The sequence below is a fragment of the Bos indicus x Bos taurus genome, chromosome 8 (assembly GCF_003369695.1).
Source record: "Bos indicus x Bos taurus breed Angus x Brahman F1 hybrid chromosome 8, Bos_hybrid_MaternalHap_v2.0, whole genome shotgun sequence".
In the NCBI taxonomy this organism is placed as follows: Eukaryota; Metazoa; Chordata; class Mammalia; order Artiodactyla; family Bovidae; genus Bos; species Bos indicus x Bos taurus.
Genome location: NC_040083.1, coordinates 7,375,273 through 7,397,203, shown reverse-complemented (window position 1 = coordinate 7,397,203; position 21,931 = coordinate 7,375,273). Strand labels below are relative to the sequence as shown.

The window sequence follows — 21,931 nt, the reverse complement described above, 5'->3', positions numbered from 1 at the left end:
TGGAGGGCCCCAGGACGCTGGCCTTGGAAGAGGACCGGTTATACCACCGGTCCATGCCTGCAGGGCTCCTCAGGTCACTGCTGGTGTATGGCTGGTAAAAAGAGGTAAGAGTTCTTACCTTAATAAAACAGGGACAGAGCTGCTTAATCAACAGAAGACGGCTGATGAGAATGACAGGAAAATAGGAGATGAGGTACCATGCTTTGAAAGTACAGCAGCAGCAACGTAGTTAAAACTAGGTATTTATTTTGTTCCACTCAACTGAGACAAGACATCCCTGGTTAGAGGTTCGAGGGCACCCAGATTCATGGGAACATGATTCTTTCTGGGGGATAAGGAGAGACAGCAGCTAGAAGTCCACAGACAGTGACACACAATCTTGGAGATACCACCAGAACGCAGACTTCACACTGAAGGAGAGGCTTTTTATTGGCAGCCATTCCTTGTGTTAACAGGGTGAAGCAGTGATTGCAAAAGGTACAAGTTGGCTTCCTGCCAAACTAGTTTCACTGTGGATTAGAGGGCACCGAGGTCAGTCAAGTCACAACCGCCTTGTCTGAAGGAGACAATCCGTACAAGTAGTACAGCGCTTCCATCTCATTCACATGATTAGCCGAGGTGCACAAAAAGAAAACTTAGAAGGATCACAGCAAGGACAGGACTGGAGAGGGTGAGCCATGCTGTGACGCGCGACAGATGCAGGGGACCTGGGAGAACAACAGGGCTTTCTCCAAAGGGCTGCCCCACGGTCTCTTCTCAGATCTGTCCCACTCCAGATCCAGAAAGCGCCTGCTTGTGCAGGGATCTAACTAGGAACTCTGCTTTCCATTCTAGGAAATCTACAAACCCTTTAAGGTCTCGCTCCCTGGTGATGCAGAGGCGGGGATGGGGGCAGTACAGAAGTGGTCAGGGCAGAAGCAGGGGCCGCAGGCACTACACAGTTCGTCTACGGGGAAAGGTTCGCTCTGCTTCGGCAGTGGCTTGTGTGTCTACGTGTTCGTGCTGGGGCAGCAGTCTGTCCCTGGGCAGGCCTGGCTGTGTGTCTGGAAGACAGACTGGATGGCAGACACACAGCTTGGCCCAACCCAGTCTTCTTCAGACCCTGTCTAAAAACCCTTATATCTTATCATAATTCAAAAAATAAAAGACATCCCACTCCCCCCAGTCCCCCCACCTCATCCCCAGTCCAAGTGGCTGTATTTAGGGGAAAACTGGCCCTGGGCCAGCAGACAGGCCCCCAAGCAGATCAGATCTTCTAGTATTGATGAGTGCACGGCATTCCAGCCACAATTTCCGACTCGATTCCACAGTGGTCCTGTCCTCTGAGGATTTTGAAGAAGCCTGGAAAGCAGAAGTAAGATGCATTTAGTCTGCTTGGATTCTGATCTTTGCTAACATACCCAGCGTGCACGCTCAGTCGTGTTTGACTCTTTGTGATCCCATGGACTATAGCCCACCAGGCTCATCTGTGCATGAGATTTCCCAGGCAAGAATACTGGAGTGGGTTGCCATTCTCTTCTCCAAGGGATCTGCCCTACCCAGGGATCAAACCCACATCTCCTGTGTCTCCCGCATCAGCAGGCGAATTCTTTACCACTGAGCCACCTGGGAAGCCGCAGACCCACCCCTGAAAGACGGGGGAGTGGAAGTCACAAACCAGCCCCAAAGCTGTCACCAACCGGCATACAAGGTGCTCGGCGGGCTTCCGCTTACCCTCCCACCCAGCCCTGTATCAGACTTCTGGACGGTATGGGCCCCCGCCCCCTGTGGAACCAGGACGAGCACACCTGGCTTGAGGCCATGCCCCCATCCACACACCCTACTGGGATCAGAGGCTGCCCCTGTGGCAAGGGGAAACCCCAGGTCCCCAGCACAGCTGGTGGACACGATGCCCACTGTGCCCTGGCTTGGGCGCCTTCTCAGTGGGGACTGTGCTCACCATTGTCACCCCAATCAGTGTTCCAGGAGTTGCCGACCAGCCAGTAGGGGGTGCCGTTCTCCACTCCCCAGCCTAGGATGCGGATGGCGTGGCCTCCCATAATCTCTCCAGAGACGTGCTGGTACACCCCTGGGGGAGGACAAGACCCTTCAGACTCAGCCTGGGCACCGCTGGTCTCCCACAGCAGCCCACCCACTCAGCTGGCCAACCCCACACAGGACAGATAGAGCCAGAGGAAAGGACGGGCCCTGGTGTTCCATGGGAAGACTCCAGGGATTCCCATAACATCCGGGAATTACTTAAATATATTTTTGAAAGCCCAGCACACTTAAACATGGGGGATAAATATTAAGATGGAGTGCAATACAATGTGCTTGTTGGCTGCCTTTTAAATTAGAAACTCTGACACATTAAAATATCAACGATTATTTTTTTTACATACTAGGACTCCATGCAATGACTTGTCAAAGGCATTCTGTGGCTTAAGAGTTTTAAATTGCTAATCTGGGGCACAGCGTGCAGACTGGGTGCTATGGGAGAGGGCTGGGCTGGCAGCTGCAAGTCTGACTGATGGGAAGAGATACCGGCTAAGGTGCTCAGAGGACCACCAGGTTACTGATGAATGACTGTCCAATCGGAAATGTGTTCTCTTTTATAACACTAGTGGAAGTTAAGAACTGCCAGGTTTATAATTTTTTTCTCGCCAGGCAACTTGGTCTTTTTTTATTTTTTTTAAATGACTGGAGAGCTTTGAGTTTTTGAACAAGCAGAATACAAAATGAGACAGAAGTCCTCAGCACAGACCGTTTGTCTGGAACGGGGATTTCTAAGACAGCTCTTGGGTGGGGACCATCCTGCCCCCTTCCCACTTTGAGTCCCCACAGAAAGGTGTTCCCTGTTTCCTCACCCACTGGGGGCTGGGCACAAGGCTAAGACTTTGTCAAGACAAAGATGACAGAGGAGGTCACTCAGTGCAGACACGGGAAACCTGCGGACGTGCTGGGGAAGTGATAGAGCTGGAGAGATGGGGCCGGCGGCTCCAGAAGGAGCAGAAAGGAGGAGACGCTTGGGAGGAGCAGGAGTTGGCCACAGATAGGGCGGGTGGAGGGGCTGAGAGAGTGGCCAGCAGCGTGCGGCACTGCTGGAGGCCCAGCGCCCACCCAGGACATCCTGCCAGCCAGGAACCCATACCTGCCTCCCCAGGTGCTGTCGGTTGGGTCGGGGCGGGGGGGATACACACCAGACTTGTATAGCAGGAAGTCCGAGTACACAGAGAAGGCCCCCTCGACTGGGCCATTTTTGTAGATCTCTGCCATGATCTCCTTCTCGTTGTTGGCGACGCTGTAGGAACTGCATCCTGCGAAGAAACCAACCAAGTGGGGCAGGTGCCTCCGGCAGGGGGTCAACCACTCCCTGATTCATGGGGTTCCAGCAGGCAGGATCTTGGGGGGTGTGTGTGTGTGTGTGTGTGTGTGTGCGCACATGCATGCGCGGTAAGCATGAGGCCCTAGAAGCAGGGCAGGAGCAGAAGGCTCCTAGGCCAGATTACTGCCCCGTGACTGAGGGGTTTGGTCTCTTTCTTCCGAGACTGAGGGTCTAAGACTCCGTTCAGGGTGGAGACACGCAGAGAACACCGTGCGGCTCCCTCCCATCAAAGAGGCACTAACCGCATCGCTTCTCCTGACCTATGACTCCAATGCTCTGGCCTCCTCCTTCAGCTTCCCTGGGCCCCGGGCGGGGGTCGCCCACCCCACTTACCAAAATGCTTGTCTTCTTTGTAGGACGGACTGTAGCCGGGCTCACAGGTCTTGCTGCACTTGGGGGTGTCCCCCTCACCGGTGCACGGGGGCCGGGAGCCGTTCACATGGTGCTCACAGGGAGGGATGGAGTACGGTCTGCAACCTGGGGGCCGAGGAGAAAGGTGGTGTCAGCAGGAAGCCCCTCAGAGGCCAGACAGAAGAATCAGGGCGAGAGCTCATGAGAACGGAAGTCGCCCAGAGTCTGTGGCGCCAACACTGCCCTCTTCCAGTTGCTGACTCTGTGTACACAGGGCTGCCCTGTCTTCTACCTGAGTTTTCAGCCCAGAGTTCAATGTACCCTCAACCCTGATCTTCACTTTATAGGGGAAAATGAGACCACTATTACTCCTGCTTATAAAATCCATCTGGCTGGACGGGAGCTAAAGGCAGACACTCACCTACATGCGAGTTATAGAGGCCCCCGGACACTAAGCCTTTCTTTGTCCAGAAGTTCCAGGCTCCAGAGGGGAAGCCGCCGTTACAGCTGAGAAAAGAGCCACTCATTAAACAGTGTGAGAGTTGTCCTGGCTGCTCCCAGACCACCACTCACTGCACCCATCACCACCTTTAGCAGATCCCGAAAATCCCCTAATTCTCCTCCTGATAGTCACTTCCTGCTGGGAATCACCCAGGACTGCCCACCAAGTACTTTCATAATCAGAAGTACTTTCATAATCATGTGCTCACCAGGAGGCTGTGTCTTCTCTCTGGACAGGGGTTCTCAAAGGGCAGCACATGAGAATCCCTGGGGCTATGTTACAAATAGCAATTCCAGGGATTTCATTGCTGTGGGCTGAGACCTACGCACTCCCTTTTTACTTTCTTTTCAGGCCCCAGGTTTTTCTAATCTGCAGCCACATCTGAGAACCACTGTTGCACCAGAACTGGCAGAAAACGGAGCTGTGTTCCTAATGTAGCTTATCTGGGAATCCATCAAACCTCAGTTACAGAGGAGGAGACACGCCCCAAGCTGTTCCCTGAGGAACAGAAAAGGAGAAGAAGCACAATAAAACCCAGAAACTAAACCAGGAACATCTGTTTTCCCCCAACCGAGCCCCAGTCCAGCCCTGTGGGGGCCCAGCCTGGTTTCAGGAACCTCCTAAAAGCAGTATCTCCCAGGGTCGGCTTCCAGATGCCCTGGGGCCCCATCGTGTCTTGGTAGAGATATCTCCTGCCCGAGAGAGCGTCCTGCCTGTCCTCTACAGGGAGCCCTCCGGTCCACATCCACCCACAGGTCTCCTGGGGAAGCTCCCAAGGGCTTCGACTCACCCGTCCCCACACTCGCCACCACAGCAGGTCAGCATGTCCTCAGCGGACACCTCCACGTTGACACGCCCATTGCTGTGGATGCAGATCCGGTCAGAAATGGCTTCCACAGCCCCGAACGCCTGCAGGAACAAGCCCCCCGAGGTGAGCCCCACTCCGTGCTGTGGTCCCTCCAGCCTGCAGCGAGGAGACCACAGTTGACACCTCTGGCCTTCCTGGTGGCTTGTTTCCCTCAAGGCAGCTGGGGGTCCTGGGGCTCAAGCTGGGCTTTAAAGCAAGAGACCAGTTCACCCCAGACCTGTACCTGGGCATTTGGTCTATCTCTGAAACATGCAGTTTTTGGATTTTTAACATACAAGTATAGCTTGCACAAAGGACAAATACTGTTATGATGCCACTTATATGAGGTACCCAGACTAGTTAATATCATAAGCTCCCTACACAAAATAAAAAAGTCAGGGGTGGAGTGTATGACTATTGGCATAACTGATGCCATCTTGGGGCCCTACAGTTTCTCTGGTCCTTTTGCTGATATACCTTGATTGCATGATGCAGTGAATCACTTCTGTGTCATCAAAGACTTTAGCATTTAACAGATTTTGTTTCATAATCATTAGGACCATGTAGCCTCTATGTTCTGTTAGTCCCCAAACAATGAGGAAAACTTTCGCTGACATAATGCCTGGTTACCATTCATGAATCTTGACTTAAGAATGTACTTCCCATTTTCAAGATTCTAACTACCCATCCCCATACCCTAGGTTAGCTATAAAAATCCAGAGGCTCCTCAGTGGTGTGGAGTGCAGCTGCAAATGCTTCCAGACTCTTGTCCCCACTCATATCCCCCATCCTGATCCTACCCTGTGAGTCACCCTGTAATAAACTGATTCACTGATTTAAAAAAAAAAAAGAAAAAAAACAGAAAAATCATAGCACAGGGAACTTTACTAAGTGCTCTGTGGTGACCTAAATCAGAAGGAAATCCAAAACTCGGGGGATATGTGTAGCTGACTCACTTTGCTGTACAGTAAAAAACTAACACAACCTTGTAGAGCAATTATGTGTATGTGTCAGGTCGTGCCCCACTCCTTGCAACCCCATAGACTGCAGCCCTCCAGGCTCCTCTGTTCTGGGATTCTCCTGTCCCTGAGATTCTCCAGACAAGAATACTAGAGCGGGTAGCCAGTTCCTTCTCCAGCAGAGCTTCTTGACCCAGGGATTGAACCTGGGTCTCCCACACTGCAGGCAGATTATTGTCTGAGCCATCACTCCAACAAAAATTAAAAGAAAAAGAAAAGTCATGAGAGACAGAAAGTAGAAGGGTGGCCACTGGGGACTGGTGGAGGCGAGCAGGAGTTCCTGTTTTGTGGGGATGGAGTCTGTGGACGCTGGTGGTGATGGCGGCACAGCAACGGGAATGAACCCAACGCCACTGGCTGGCACGCTGCACGACTAGGATAGTTACATTTATATCACGTGTTTTACCCACACAAACTCAGTAAAGACAGCTCATTGACACAGATGCACTGCTACTTCATGAAGCAGTGTGTGCATGCTAAGTCGCTTCAGTCGCGTCCAACTCTGTGCGACCTTTGGACTGTAGCCAGGCAGAGCAGGGGTCAAAGCTAATGGTGTCTGCTGATGGCCCAGGACAGGGTGTTCAACAGAAATCAAAACTGCTTCACAACCCATATGTGGGGCATGCCTTGTACAGGACACTCTCCCTGTCAATTCTTCCACCTGGTCCTGCCATGATTCACGACCACCAGGGCTCTTTCTTTTACACTAGGGGAGACTGAGCCTCGAGAAGTTTATGTGACTTGCCTAGACTCAACCTGTCTAACCTTAGATCTCCTGGTTGATCCCACCCGTCCCCAGCCCCTCGCCCCAACCCTCCCTTGTGGCCAGCAGGGCCTCACCCAGCAGGAGCCACAGGATCCCTGGTCTCTGATCTCTTTGATGGTCGGGCAGTTTGGCCACTGTTCCCGGGCATCGAAGCTTTCAGGCAGAACCACATCCGCAGCAAATGCATCTCTGAAAAATGAAAGGTCTCCATCACAAGCTGTCACCTTACAGTCCGCGCCCCCAGCCCCTGTGGCCTGGGCTGTCACTTTGTAGGAAGAGGATGAAGATGTGTGGAGGGGGCCGTGTGCAAGGACATCCCCTTGGAATTTTATTAAATTTTTTTTTTTTTTTTTGCTGCGACATGGAGCATACAGGATGCTGGTTCCCCGACCAGGGATTGAAATCATGCCCTCAGCAGTGATAGCATGGAGTCCTAACCTCTGCACTGCCAGGGAACTTCCCACTTGGAGCTTGATAAAAACAAAACTGGGTTCTACTCCTCCAAATAACTTACCATTCTGTATACTTCTGCCTAAACTTATTTTGTGCATATTTTTGAAGAGTTTTAACCTCAGGGTCCAGATAACTACATCTCTTGCTTTTCCCATGCTACCCCGAATCGAACATCTGCCAGATGTTCATCATTTTTCAAACATCTTCATAACTGTGTATTGGTCCCATCACTTAACTATCCCAGCCTCACAGATTTTTCTAATGCTTCCTTCAAGGGAAGTATCTGCGTGAAAAACGCAGACTTTTCCAGAAAAATAAAACCTTAATGGCAGACCACATGGCTTTTTTCAGGTTTTCCTTATTCAAGACCATTCAGACCTGGGGCCTCTCCCTCTGCAGCTGGGACACCCGAGAAGCACAGGAGGAAATTCCGGCACTGGGAGCGGGACCCTGCGCCTCAGGCGGGGTCCCTGCAGCTAGGGGCAGGGGGCAGGGCAGGTGAGGCCTCTGGATGCCAGGGAAGCCTCCCTGTCTCCCCCTTGCCCCTGTGCCAAGCATAATCTCTGCCTACACGCCAGCAGTTCTGGTGCAGCCAGGTGCCTTACCCGGGAGCGGGTACGCACCTCTGGGGCAGCTTGGGCCCGCCCAGGATGGCGCCACACAGCTTCTTCACATAGCTCAGGTCCACGTTGTAGAAGTTGTGTCCAGCCTGGAAAAGAGCCCCACCCAGAGCAGTCACCCACCAACTTGGGGGGTTGGGGGTGTGGCATGTGCACACCACCCACACAGGGCCTGACAAGGCCAGGGGTCCCCTCAACCCCATAGCGCAAGGGTGCTGGAGCACTGCTACAGAATGATGTCTTTCCCCCTACAATTCATGTTGAAACCTAACCTCACTGTGATGCTGTGACACAGTGGGGGCCTTTAGAGATGATCAGGTTATGAGGGTGTAGCCCTCAAGACTGGGACTAGTGCCCTTTTATAAGGAGACCCCAGAGATCGAGCTTGCCCCTCAGGCCGGGGAAGGACACAGAAGTCACCACTTGCCACCTAGAAAAGGACCCCAACCAGGACCTGGCCACGCTAGCACCCTAGTCATGGTGGGGTCTCAGCACCAACCCAGCTGTGAACTCCACAGGGGCTGGTTTACTCCCCCATGCACCTGCACACACTCACACTCATACTCTCACGCACGTGGACGACACACGCACACACACACGAGGAAGGGGACAGGGCAGTGGGCACGGGCCTAAGCAAGTCAGGACCACGAGTCAGATCAACTGTCCAGGACACACCGGCCGGTGGGCACAGCCGCAGCCCCTCCCGCAGGAGTCAGCACGCACAGAAGGGGCCCCCAGCCCACCTTCCAAGTGGTGTTTTGCTTGTTAACAAAGTTGACCAGCTCATCGGACAGAGGCGGGAAATACAGGCTGCTCCGGGCACTGGTCAGCACCAGCAGGCAGCTGAGGGTGGCCAAGAGCCGCCACATTTTGGAAACTGGATCGGAGATTCACCTGGAGAGGAAAGGACACGAGACATCAGCACGTTTCTTCCTTCAGCTCAAGTGCTTGACACACACAAGCGTCACCTCAGGATGACCGTTCTGGGGGCCTCGTCCCATCCTCTCTCCGCCGTCTGCCCGCTCATGCTCCTTGGTCTCCCCTTCTGGAAACAGGGTGTCAGCAGAGTGCCTGCAGGGACCTTGGCACCTGTGGGCTCTCATGCCTTGTCTCAGAGTCCCAGCCCGTGCCCACAGCACACAGGACTGCACGATGGACTGAATGTTTGTGTCCCCTGCCCACAAATTCAGGTTGCAATCCTACCCCAGAAGGTGATGGTGTTAGGAGGTGGGGCCTTTGGGGGAATGATAAGGTCATGAGGGTGGAGCCCCTATGAGTGGGATTAGTGCCCTGATTATAAAAAAGACGCTACAGAGCTCCCTTGCCTCTTCTCCATGTGAGGACACAAGGGCAGTCTGACCAGGCGGGGTGTCCTCAGTGGACCACACTGGCCCCTGATCTTGGGACTCCCAGTCTCCAGAACTGACAGCAGTAAGTTTGTCTGGAAGCCACTGTCTGTGGCATTCTGCTGCAGCTACCTGAATGGCTAAGAGAGACCGTGTGGTTCAGGAACACAAGACAAGCCAGGGAAGGGCTGTGCCATACGCATAAGGCCCCACTGATGTGGGCAGGACACCGTGTCACTTAAGTCTCCAAAGCTGCTGCAGGGCCACGTAAGGGCTCACGGTCTGAAATGGTGCTGGTCACTGCATGGTTTGTGAACCAACTATCTCGTGAACTATGAGTTTGGGGCAAAGTTAGCCTGCTTTCTGTCAGAACCCACCCCAGGGCCCAGGTGACAAGCAGTGCCAACAAGTCCATCCCAAACAAACAGATAAAACCAAATGTTCACGCAAAGTCAAGTCCACTGTCCCTGGTGCTGTGGCCAACCTGCCCCTCCACGCACTACCGGAACAAAGTTTGGGCCTCTTCTCAAGTTTGAGCTCCCAAAGAGTAAACACCTTTCCCTGTGATCACGTCTCAACTGGAAGCCCAGTGAGAGACAAAAAATGAAACCGCAGATAAATCTCACGAGCCACGTTTTGAACACCAGACAAGCAAACACAAGTCCACCTGCAGCTCCGCAGGCCTTTCCCGAGAGCCGGGAACTAGAGCTGGTTTGGCCGGTGGCACAGGTCTTCTGGGACTTTCTGTGGTTTTTCCAGTCAGACGAGGACTGTGCTTCAGAGACGGGGCTTCCAAGAAGCTAAGTCATCCCATTACCACTACGGCCTTAGATCCTGGACTGGCCTGCAGGTCGAGAGACAGGCGAGTTCTAGAGTCACACTCTTAGGCAGGAGGCTCTGATGAGAGCAAGAAATATGACCCAGATGCCACAGCACCCCCGGGCCTGGGGAGATGCCCTCTCAGTGAGTGTGAGTGTGTGTGTGTGAGTGTGTGTGTGTGTGTGTGCACGCGCGCAAAGGAGCTGGTCACTGTGTCACCTCCTCAGGTCACAGATTGCTGAGTGGTACAGGAAGATGACGTGTGTGACAGCACTGAACACGCTGCCTCCCACACAGTGAATTCTATTTAAGCAAAAACAAATCTAAATTTATCTGTTGCTTAAGCAACAAGCCACTGGGAAGAATCCATGTGTGAGGCTGGCCAGGCAGTTCTGGAAAGCAGTGGTGACGGAGGCCTGAACCCCTGGGGTGGCAGAGGTATGATAAACCCCGGGGGATGCCAGCTCAGGAAGGGGTCCATCAACACAACAGGCCACTTGGAGGCATAGCCTATGTGTGGCAGAGGCTGGGGAGGAAACACACATCTCGGTGGATGGTGTTTGCACACCTGGTTGTGCATTTACAAAAAGGGAAAAAAATAAGACTGAATCTTTACCCTCAAGTTCTTACACACAAAAATGCTACATGGAACAAAGATCTTGCATAAAAACACAGAAGTTGTATGAGAAAATAAGCACACTTAAAAAAAGTAGTATTGGGACTACCCTGGTGGCTCAGGGATAAGGAATCCGCCTGCCAAGGCAGGAGACGCAGGTTCAATCCCTGATCTGGGGGGATCCCATATGCTGCAGAGCAACCAAGCCCATGTGCCACAACTATTGAGCCTTCGCTCTAGAGCCCGGGAACTGCAAATACGGAGCCCGTGTGCCACAACGAGAGCGCAGCCCCTGTTTGCCAAAGCAAGAGAAAGCCCGTGCGCAGCGAAGACGACCCAGCGGAACCAAAAAAAGATAATCCTTAAGATTAGTAAAACAAACAAACAATATTGGAGTGAGGAATGCCTCAGATTGACATAAAACAGAGCCCGTAAGGGGAAAATGTTTGATTACATGAAAGTAAAGCCTCCCTTCTAGAAAAAAACAACATACAAAGTGACAGACAAAAAACAGCCCTTACATATACTTAAGGCTTTGTTTCCCTATTAGGCAAAGGACCCAAAATCAGAACAGAAGCAGCATAATGGAAAACTAGGCAAAGGAGATACACAGTACGTGTACAGAAAAAGAGCTTCAGAAGGCCAGCAGATATTGAAAGATGCTCATCAAAGAGATATTTATCTTCCACCACACTGGCAGAAGCTGCAGTGGGACCATTTTCCACCGGGGTTAGAGGTGGGGAATCAGATGCTGCTGCTGCTGTTTACCCATCAGTAGGTACCGCCCAGCGTCTATCAGCTCTTCAATCCACAACCCTTTGACTCAGCAATCTGACCTTTAGAAATGTATCCCACAAGCCTCAAAACGCAAAGACACCGGTACATGGGTATTCACTAAACATTCTTGGTGTTCACAAAAGACCAGAAACAAAGCATCTATAACAGGAACTGTTAAGTTGTGGTAAATGGTTAAATAATGAAGTACAAAAGCAGCCATTAGGAAATGACCCTGTGGAAGTGAACCACATTGTACTGATAATAATATATGTGTGTGTGTGTGTGTGTGTATATATATATATATATGCACACACACACATACACTAAGTGAAAGAAAGCAAAGGAGCAGGTGAGTCATGGCAAGTGTGACCCCTTAACCCGAGCACGTTTATTCCTGTCACTACATGCAAAATGTCAAGAAAACATACTCACACATAACTGCTTACGTTCGCTATACGTGTGCATGCTCACTTGCGTTCAACTCTGAGACCCCATGGACTGTAGCCCGCCAGACTCCTCTGTCCATGGGACCCTTCAGGCGCGAATACTGGAGTCTGTTGCCATTTCCTCCTCCAGGGGATCTTCCCAACCCAAGGATCAAACCCACAGCTCCCACATCTCCAGCATTGGCAGGCAGATTCTTTACCACTGAGCCACCTAGGAAGCCCACGTTCACTATACAGCCTTCCCTCTTTTTTAAAAAAATTATTTTTTCTGGAGTGAACATGCTATACTCTAAGTTTTGCTCCTGTAGGAAGAATAATACTGTTAATAATCCTTCAGTTGGGCCACCCAACTGAAAGAACCCAACTGAAAGGACGTGTTCTGATGAGGCCGGAGATGCATTTCCAGTCAGAGGCCTTCTCTTGAGTGACTTTCTGCTCAAAATGCTTACCCTTCCCATGTTCAGTGACTCACAGGAAGGCTGCTGCTCACATGACCCCGAGTCAGGCAGTCTCCAAACTGTCAGGAGATATTTCACTGTACACGCATGTGCCAGGAGAGACAAAGGAGCTCTCCAGGGCTTCTTTTTAAAAGGCTTCTGAGCAGAGAAGAAGAGGGTTCCTATCGACACCCTGACTTACACTTGTCATCTTAACACTGCCCTGAGAAGATGTGTGTGCTCCCCGCATACAGACCCACCCCTGCAGCTGGAGGCCGGGCCGACAGGCCCATCAGAATCACAGCTGGAAGGGTCGCCAGCCTCGGCCCTCACCACAGCCTGTCCAGGTCACAGGAACACAGCTGGGTCCCCAGGAAACCAGAGGCCATGCTCGTGAATGCTCCCTCTGTGTCAAAGCGGAGTGTCCCCAGGACCCCTGTGGGCTTAGCCAGCTGCTCAGTGTGCAGAATGGGGGGCTTCCATGCAACCCGGATCACGTGTAAGATTTCTCTGGTTTCCTGGTGGCAGGGAACGCGGGCAGCTCCCAGCCTGAGCCCAGGATCCCACCCTGCTTTCCTGCTCTATGGGTCCTACTCCATGGCTCCTATCAACTGTTCTCCCAGCTCAACCCCGGCCTCAGCGAGAACCAGACCCGTAAACCTGGGGATTGCAGCAAAGCACGAACCACCGCCCCAACTCGCCCACTGGGGCTGCAGCATCACATAAGAGCATCTGGGTTGCAGTTCAAGGATGAGCTCCAGGCGTGTAGTCCGGAGACCTGGATTCCACTTACTTCCTAACTGTGCACCTGCCTTCACTTAGCCTCAGTCTCACCACCTGTAAAACGGGGCTAATGACCACTCGTGTCCCCCCACAGTGGAAGTCCAGAGTGAGAGGAGGGTGCCTGCCACAGTCAGAAGGCAACAAAGCCTCCTCCCTCTTCTCTTCTCTCGTTTCCCTATTCACAGCCCATGCCAGACAAGCCCAGTTCGCATAAACCCACCTACCTACCTCCACGTCTCAAAGACGTGGTTAAAACAGGTGTTAACTCTAGATGACCTCCCAATGGGCCTCCCTTTCTGGCGGTCCGGAAGCTACTGAGACCCCAGAGAATATGGAGTCAAGTTTCTCCTCCCAAGGGGCCAGACCGATGTCCAGGGCAGTGGCAACTGCATTCCAGGGGGTGCTGACCTCCACAGGGACTGTGAAGGGACAAGCTGTGCACAAACAGCCGGAGACCCGAGCTGCGCTGTTAGCCGGGGTCACGGCCTCAGCACCAAACACTGCCAGTTTTCACTTCCCCTCTTTCGGGCAAACATTTCCCTTTTCTCATTCTGTGGGGGTATTTTTCCCCCTTAAAAACCAGGGAGAAAGAATAGAAGGTCCTTACTGCGAGGGAAGAGGGCTCCCATACAGGATTACGACACCTGCAAGTCACAAGACCACGTCAGGGTGTGGACGGAGCAGTAGCAGCTGTGGGCAGATGTGAGTTCCAGCCCTCGGTCAGCTGACTTCCTGGGAAGACAGAACACGGGCTCCTCTACACCCTCTGGCCCTTTTCCAAGCTAAACTCTAGCATTTAAAAATAAGGGCTGCCTCATGTCTTTCCGCTCCAGACCCCTAGAGCACTTTTGTGTCCAGCCTCCCCCGAGAGCACAGCTGCTTGCTACACCTCCCTCCGCCAGCTATGGGCTCTGTGGACTGGGGCTCAGGAAGGAAGGGACTGAACATGGGAGTCCTGACATCCCAGGGACACGTAGCCAAGCCTGATTTTTTTTTATTTTTTAATTTAGTTTTATTTTTGTTGGTGTTGAAATGCATGAAGTCATTTATTCATGATTACAGCTGTGCAAACAGCTGGGCAAATAGCCGTCCCAGAGCTTACAGACCCACCCTCTGCCCTGGGTGCCTCCATGAGAATGGGGAGCTGGTGGAGCTGGAGGCGCACAAAAATGCCGACACAACACAGGCCTTTAGGACAAGAGCCCAAGCTCGATTTTTAAAAACAGCTTTCTTATATGGTTAAGAGCCCTCTGCAGACTGGATTCTAAATCCTAAGGAGGCAGGACATATATACCTGAAATTTCCAAATTGGCCATCTGCAATCCACTGGCTAATCCAGAAAAAGATGGATGCATGTCCAACCCGCCTTTCATCTGGTCCTGTGCTCTTCCTTATCCATTGCTGTTGTTTAGTCTCTAAGTCGTGTCTGACTCTTTGCAAACCCAAGGACTGTAGCCCGCCAGGCTTCTCTGTCCACAGGGTTTCCCAGGTAAGAATACTGGAGTGGGTTGCCATTTCCTTCCCTAAGGGATCTTGCCAACCCGGTGATCGAACCCCTGTCTCCTGCATTAGCAGGCAGATTCTTTACCACTGAGCCACCAGGGAAGCCCCCTATCCACTGCTGCCACTCAAATACTGTTGACAGTTGGCTTTCACAGTTGGCTCAAAAGAACTGAGTGCCTACATTCTGCCAATAGCTACAAACTGAGGCTGTTTCTTATGCAGCAGAGTGGCTCTACGTAGGGGTAAGGTAGAAGGTTTGGAGGGTTGTGAACATTCAGTGGGACCATGTTAGAACTTGTGTTTCTTTCTCTTCCACAAAGACTACTCTTGCCTCTCGCTGTCGCCATGAGCACTTGTGCCCTTGAAGCTGGGGCCATTTCAGGGCACCCACACAAAACCAGGCACCCCTTCGTATCCCCTGGATGCCAGCTGCTCGCCGACACCTCCATGCTGGAGCAGCGCACGGACCTTGACTTCAAATGGGCTCTGACTGAACTGAAGGACACCTGGGACCCCTCCTCTTTGAATCTGATGTGGTCTTTCTGTCTGATGTCTTGGTTCCAAACGGAAACGTGCTCAGCTGCTTTGAATTCAAAGTGGAGCTCGGTAACAACCCAGAAGGGTGAGATGAGGAGGGAGGTGGGAGGGAGGTTCAAGTCGGGGGGGACGTGGGTAAACCTATGCCTGATTCATGCTGATGTTTGGTAGAAACCAACACAATACTGTGAAGCAATCATCCTTCAATTAAAAATAAATACATTAAAAAAAAAAAAAGGCAAGCAGAAAGAGTTGCTGGTCTTCATCCTTGCAGCGCTAAAGAGACAGAAAGCCAGACATGAGCTGGTTATCTGGCCTCTAGACCCAGGCCCCCTGCAGCTGAATGCCCCCAAGCAAGTGCTGTGAAACCCAGAAAAGGCATCTACCACATCACTGCAGGCTCCACGGGATCCAGGAGCCGTGAGAGGGATCCCACCACCCTCACCCACTTAAGCTCTTCAGGACACTCATGGGGACTCTCCCTGCTCCCCATCTGCCAATCGTCTGCCCAGAATGAGTGACTAATTCCCACTGAGTTCTGCAGTGTGGCTTCCTCAAGCTGCTCTCCCCTGGTGCCTGGAAGCCGTATGGCTGCGGTGCCCACAAACGGAACATCACTTAACACACTATCGACCAAAGACGTATCATGGTCACAGGCATCAGTTTCTGCAAAAATTCCCAGTCGGTAATGTGCTAAGATCAGTCACAACAGCTCACACCCTACAAAGAGAAGAAAAACACTAGTCTAGGGCTAAAAAGGGCTTTCTAGGTGGCTCAGTGTTAAAGAATCCACCTGCCAATGCAGGAGACGCAGGTTCGATTCCTGGGTTAGGAAGACCCCCCTGGAGGAGGAAATGGCAACCTACTCCACTATTTTCGCCTGGGAATTTCTATGGACAGAGGAGTTGCAAAGAGTTTGGACACGACTGAGCCACTAACCAACAGGCATAAAGAAATGAACCCCCAGGAAGGTCCTTGGCAGTCAAAAAATGTTTTTTTGAAAAGCAAGACCATTTGGGCAAGGTTCTGGAAAGCTGTAGAAGCTTTTGCTTGCCAGCTTGCTCCCAGACTCAGATGCTGACTTACTGAGATGCTGAAGGGGTCACTTCGTCCCCACTCGGTCTCAGTCAATAAAACGGGCATGCTGCCTGGATTCTGAAGGACCTTGAGGCCACTCTATGAAAGCTTTCAGAAATCCTTGACGATTCAAATGAGATTAGTGTTCCAAGCCTTTCCAGCAAGCAGGAACACAGCAGCTCCCTAATTTAATTCGAGGCTAGATTACATCTCCCTGCTGGCTGGGCACTGGGGGCACAGAAACATAAGCAGATACAAAAGCAGGCAGCAGAAAGGCCTCACCTCTCTTATGTGGGCCTGGTTTCCTTCCCTGGGCCCCTGAGAAGACACATGCCCCTCATCAGGGGCTGCCTGGCTCGGAGCAGACAGCCCTACAGCCACGCAGGAACAGTTTCTCAGGGACTACGTGAGACAGTTTCTCATGGAACATATCTCCCTGTGCACAGGCTGGTTAACTCCTTCCTCCCCAAGGTAATCCCTTCTGTCCTCAAACGTACCTCAGTGGGCGGCGGGGAGAATCAAGATCTTCCTCAAATGATGGTTTGCGTGTGTGCCTGCGTGCTCAGTCGCTCAACTGTGCTCGACTCTTTGCGACCCCATGGACTGTAGCCCACCAGGCTCCTCTGTCCATGGGATTCTCCAGGCAAGAATACTGGAGTGGGTTGCCATTTCCTCCTCCAGGGGACCTTCCTGACCCAGGGAACAAACCAGTGTCTCCTGCACTGACGAGTGGATTCTTTACAACTGCACCACCAGGTGAGCTCAAATGATGGTTTATTTTGCTCTTAACCACCAGAACATAGCACCCCCTAAATATCTGCAGAGTTAAGTAGAGGCAGAAAGGGCGGGGGCTGAAGGCTCCCAGTGGATGTGTGACAAGGCCTCAACCCTAAGCCACGGGACTTGTTTGTTCCAATGAACAGATCTTGCCCAACTCCAGGTCAGCAGGTCATGGAGAAGCCCAGCCTCGCTGGGTCTCTTGACAGAATAGCTGGTCTCACTGTGCTCTGTACGGAGTCCTTTCACTACCTAGATATTTGTCCCATCCTCCTTCCCGTACCCTTGCTGGTAATTCTAGGTTATCCTGATGGCCACACTGAGTGACTTACTGGCCAGGTAAGAGACATGTAACCACAGTCAGACTGCAGGCACATCCCTCCTAGCACCCAGCATTCATAACATAGTAATGCTGGAAAAGGACCCCTGGTCCTGATTAAGGCTTTTGTTTCCCAGGGGAGGGGACCTGGAGCTTGAGAAAAGACCGAGAGCAAGCTCTGGGTGGTGTACCTGGATGGGGACAGAACTGCCAAGAAATGGAATTGTAGAGATTTCTGCATAATCATCTGGGTGACTCCCGCCCCCCGCCCCATCATGTCACAAACCTGCAGGTGCCTCAGTTTTCTCATTGTAAAGTGGAAGACTCAGACTGCCAATACCCTGAACCCACACACGTCCTCAACGTTAAAAAAACCAGAGAATATTATCTACTTGAAGACAAGTCCAGATGCCTAGGTTAGGATCAAAAGAAACCTTCTTAAGTTTCAGCTGTTGGCAAACATACTAAAACCCACAAATTACCACTGATCAACAACAAAAATAGAAAAACCTCATCAACAATTTCCTAGGGCAAAGAATTAAACTGGAATTCCCAACCATGCAAATTAAAACAAGGACAGCTTTTCAAACACATCAGATGGGCAGAGATTAAAATGTGGTAATACCTAGTGTTGGTAAATATGAGGAACAAGAACCCTCAAGGCCCTGAGAATATGTTGGTGAAACTTCAGTGGACAGCACTGACATCTAGAAAATGGACGGTGCACACACCTTAGGACCGAGCACCTTCCCGACTTCTGCTTCTCCCCCAGAAAAACCCTTGCAACTGACTGAGAGACAGGATACTGTAGCCTTGTGAGGACAGAGAAAAAGCAAAACCCACCTAACTGTTCCTCAGGAGAGAAATACACTGTGCATTTAAAATGAATGAACTGGGTCTGTATGTATCAATGTAAATCAATTTCACAGACACCAGTGGAAAAGGATACATGTGGTATAATTAAAGTCACGTGCATTTCAATAACATTATTCATAAACTGATACAGATACAAGGATTAAAAGAACAATAATGGGATTAAAAAAAATCATGCAGGAAAATTAGAAAGAGAAGAGCAGGGACATCCCTGGCAGTCTAGTGATTAAGACTTCACCTTTCAATGCAAGGAGGTAGGGATTTGAGATTCTTGGTTGGTTGGGGAGCTAAGATCCCACATACCTAAGTGGCCCAAAAGCCAAAGCATAAAACAGAAGCAGTGTTGTAACAAACTCAATACTTTAAAAATGGTCCACATCAAAAAAAAAAAAAAGAGAGAGAGAGAGACAGACAGAGAGGAGAGAAAGCAGACAGGAGTTACAATGCCCCTTAGGAACTAGACACAGATTTGCAGAAAAGAAGCTGAAAGTTGCTGCCTGCAGAGGGGGGCTGTGACCAGGAGGAAAGGCCCTGACCCCACCACCCACCCTCCTCCCCACCCAGACACACAAGGCTGAGACAAGGAAGCTGTGGGTAGGGTAGAAAGCAGGTGGGGATGAGGCTTGGGCTTTAAAAAGGGACTGAAGCCTAAATATTTAATGGTGTTTGATCCCTAGATCCCCCTCCTACCCAAACTAGGGTAGAAGGTGAACATATCAGCCATGGAGGGACTGAGGAGTCATTTCTCAAGCACCTGGCTTAAGCAGCTCTTCTAAGTGTTAAGCAAGAAAGCTGAGGACCCAGGGCACTGAGTGTAAACCAAGAAAAATGAAGACCCAGGACCAGAGTGACAACTGCCTCCTAATACCCAGTGAGTCCAACATACACCTGCATGTTGCTCAAGTAGATCCATCAACCTACTGGATCCATCAACCCCGACCACCCTGCACACGAGACTGAACTGTATCAAGGTGCCCGATCTCAATGCTCCCTGACCTACAAAAAATTATCATTTCATACAGTTCAACCTCTCATATTTCCAGTACTTTCCTTCTGCCAAACTGTCAAAAACAAACAGCAGATACTGCGGGTTCTCATCCCGAAACATTTCAGTCCTTCTCTCCCAAGCACACAATCACAACTCATCACCACATTTAAGAAAACCACCCAACCGACTTTCCAAGGTTCACCTGAAAGCACTCTTCCTTCACTCCCCAGTGCAGCTGCCAGGTAACAAAAGACATCTTAAGCCCTAAAACGCATGCAACCTCCTACTCCCAACTCCCAGGGCCAGCAGCTGGGGAAACAGCCAGTCCATAAAGAGGGCCTCGGCTCAGCTGCTGAGTCAGCAACACACGGGCAGGTGCCTCCTGCAGACAAAGGGCTTCCACCCTCACTACCTGACCAGTTCAGAAAAAGGGCTGTCCTGACCCAGCGGCAGCGGAGGTAATTGGAATCAGGGCTCTTGTCTGGTCCAAGTTGCCTCCCCCTGGGCCTGTGAAGCCCCCAGATAAGAGATCTGCACCTTTTCACTTGGCAGCACCCCAGCTCTAGGACAGATGCCCCTAAGAGATCTGAGTGAATCCAGGGCACCTTCTTTGGGAAAGCCACACAGGGTGGGGCAGCCCAAACTCTTTCTCCACAAAGCTTAAGAGTCACCATTACCAGTGCCAACAGGAAACAATCTTCCATGAAGTTAACAACGTTATGAGAGAAGAAAAGGAAAGTAGCCTTTAACCGGTCCTGACACACGGCTAAGGCTCTTTGTCTTATCACCCTGCATCTAAAGATTTAACTAGATGGATGTACCTTGGCAGATATGCCCCTAGTGAAGGCGCCTGAAGGGCAGTTTTTCCAAGGTTACCAAAGGTGCTAGGTCTCCCTTTGAACCCCATGCCCCTCCAACTGGGTATGAGTCTCAGAGGGATATGGGGCCTATCCTTCTCCCTGTGCCTGCCTATTGGCTTCCTCGCAAATCCAATTCACATCTACCAGAACGGCCTGGCTGACTTCCAAATTCAGTCACCCCACAATGCTCCCTCTCCCAGACCTCCAGAGTCATCAGCTGAGGGGCAGGCGATGCCCCAGGGACTCTGCCCTGCCTTTCCGCTCCCACAGCACCCTGGGCCCAAGCCTGACTCCCTTTCTTAGCAGTACAGGGTTGGGGCCGGCATTCCACTCTTCTCACACTCCCAGGGAAGGGGCTGGCACCCTGGGCCCTAAAGTCCCCTGTCCTCCCCTCTGCTTAGCTTCTCCTCCCTCCATCTGTGGATTTAACTCTTCCTGTGGGTCCCACCCCGCTCCACCCAGTTCCAGGTTCCTGTTTCCCAGTTTCTGTCTTCTGGGGTCCCTGGAATTGTATGACTGTGTGCAGAAAGTTGCCCAGGAAAATCATTTACAAAAAGAAAACAACTAAGACAGATGTTGATAGTATTTCCTATCAACTCAGTGATCTTCTAAGAAAACTGAGGACCAGAAGCTCACAAGGGGCTGGAAGCCAGGCTGAGGTCCAAAGTCAGCGGGGATCCAAGCCAAGCTCTTCCTCCCAGACTCCTCCCTTGGGTCCGCCTGCAAACTCCCCGCCTCCGGCTCTGGAGACGGCGGACCGTGGAGTAGGGTGATCCGACCCGGGGTCCGACCAGCGCCCGATATGGGGGCAAGCCTCCCGGACTGGCAGTGCAGTCCGGCCGCCCGCGCGCAGAGCTTGCTTTTCTCATCACAACCACGTGGGAGAGGGCGCGATGCCGCTCGGTTCGCCCGGCTGCGACTCCCCAAGGGTCCCGGCTTCCGCATCCCCTAGCCCGCCCGCACTCACCGCGCTCCGCCGCCGCCGCCGCCGCCGCCGCCGCCGAGGGCCTGGGCCTGCAGCCTGAGTGCCTGAGCAGCCGCCGTAGCTTCCCGCAGCCGCCCCCGCGCTAAGTACAGCGCCGGGCCCCGCCCCGTGTCCAGCTGACTGGTCACGTGACCGCACACTCCCCGCCCCTACTGGAGCCTCACATGACCTTCCGCGCCCAGCTTCGCTGGGGTTCTCCTTTGACCCGGCACACCTCCAGGCACCGGCTCATCGCAGGGCCCGGGAGCAGGGTTTCTGAGTTCCTCCTGCCTAACCTCGGCGCACTGGGACCCTTGCAGAGAAGAAGGGGGCTGCAGGCGGCCCTCGGGGCCTCACCCCGCCTGGCGAAATTCCCCGGGGCGGCCCTGGACGGGACGCAGTGTATCAAAGCCTCGATCCCTACTTGTGGAAAGAGGATAGTTTTTCCTTATTTCATTGATCTAGAAACCACTGCCAGAGATGGGGGCATCGAACCAGCAGACTTCCCAGAAGAGCCTTAAAAGGCTGTTAGCTTTAATAGAATGTCGCTATCAGATATGTGAGAATTTTTTTTTTTTTTTAAGTAGTCCTCTGTCCATGGAATTCTCCAGGCAAGAGTACTGGAGTGGGTAGCTGGTTCCCTCCTCCAGGGGATCTTTCCAACCCAGGGATCGAACCCAGGTGTCTCACATTACAAGTGGATTCTTATTTACCGCCTGAGCCACCAGGGAAGCCCAAGAATACTGGAGTGGGTAGCATATCCCTTCTCCAGGGTATCTTACTCGGGAATCCAGCCGGGGTCTCCTGCATTGCAGACGGATTCTTTACCAGCTGAGCTTCCAGGGAAGCCTGAGTTATTACCACGGAGTACTAATTTCAAGAGCTGC

The 21,931-nt window shown here is 52.0% G+C and overlaps 1 protein-coding gene across 4 annotated transcripts; it reads right to left on the bottom strand.

Annotated features, from left to right (window-relative positions):
- Nucleotides 1-226: 226 nt before the first annotated feature.
- CTSB (cathepsin B) lies at nucleotides 227-21,182 on the bottom strand. 4 transcript variants are annotated; one of them, XM_027548978.1, is made up of 10 exons: nucleotides 21,048-21,182; nucleotides 8,666-8,816; nucleotides 7,926-8,011; nucleotides 6,924-7,038; nucleotides 5,008-5,126; nucleotides 4,137-4,222; nucleotides 3,698-3,841; nucleotides 3,180-3,296; nucleotides 1,940-2,068; nucleotides 227-1,341 (listed from the first exon to the last, which is right to left on the bottom strand). In XM_027548978.1, exons 2-10 carry the CDS (start codon nucleotides 8,789-8,791, stop codon nucleotides 1,256-1,258), a joined length of 1,008 nt encoding a protein of 335 aa, XP_027404779.1. In that variant the 5' UTR covers nucleotides 8,792-8,816; nucleotides 21,048-21,182; the 3' UTR covers nucleotides 227-1,255. The 4 variants fall into 4 exon arrangements, with proteins under 4 accessions (XP_027404779.1, XP_027404781.1, XP_027404780.1 ...); XM_027548980.1 differs by lacking the exon at nucleotides 21,048-21,182 and adding an exon at nucleotides 13,754-13,807; XM_027548979.1 differs by lacking the exon at nucleotides 21,048-21,182 and adding an exon at nucleotides 9,936-10,107.
- Between the last annotated feature and the right edge of the window lie 749 nt (nucleotides 21,183-21,931).

Bases quoted from the DNA above. Each gene is read 5' to 3' on its own strand.
- CTSB (XM_027548978.1), bottom strand. From the start codon at position 8,791: ATGTGGCGGCTCTTGGCCACCCTCAGCTGCCTGCTGGTGCTGACCAGT. The intron at 2,069-3,179 runs GTGTGTATCCCC...GTCCTCCCCCAG, and splicing joins CTTCCTGCTATACAAGTCTG to GGGTGTACCAGCACGTCTCT. The intron at 1,342-1,939 runs GTGAGCACAGTC...TCTGCTTTCCAG, and splicing joins CACTGATTGGGGTGACAATG to GCTTCTTCAAAATCCTCAGA.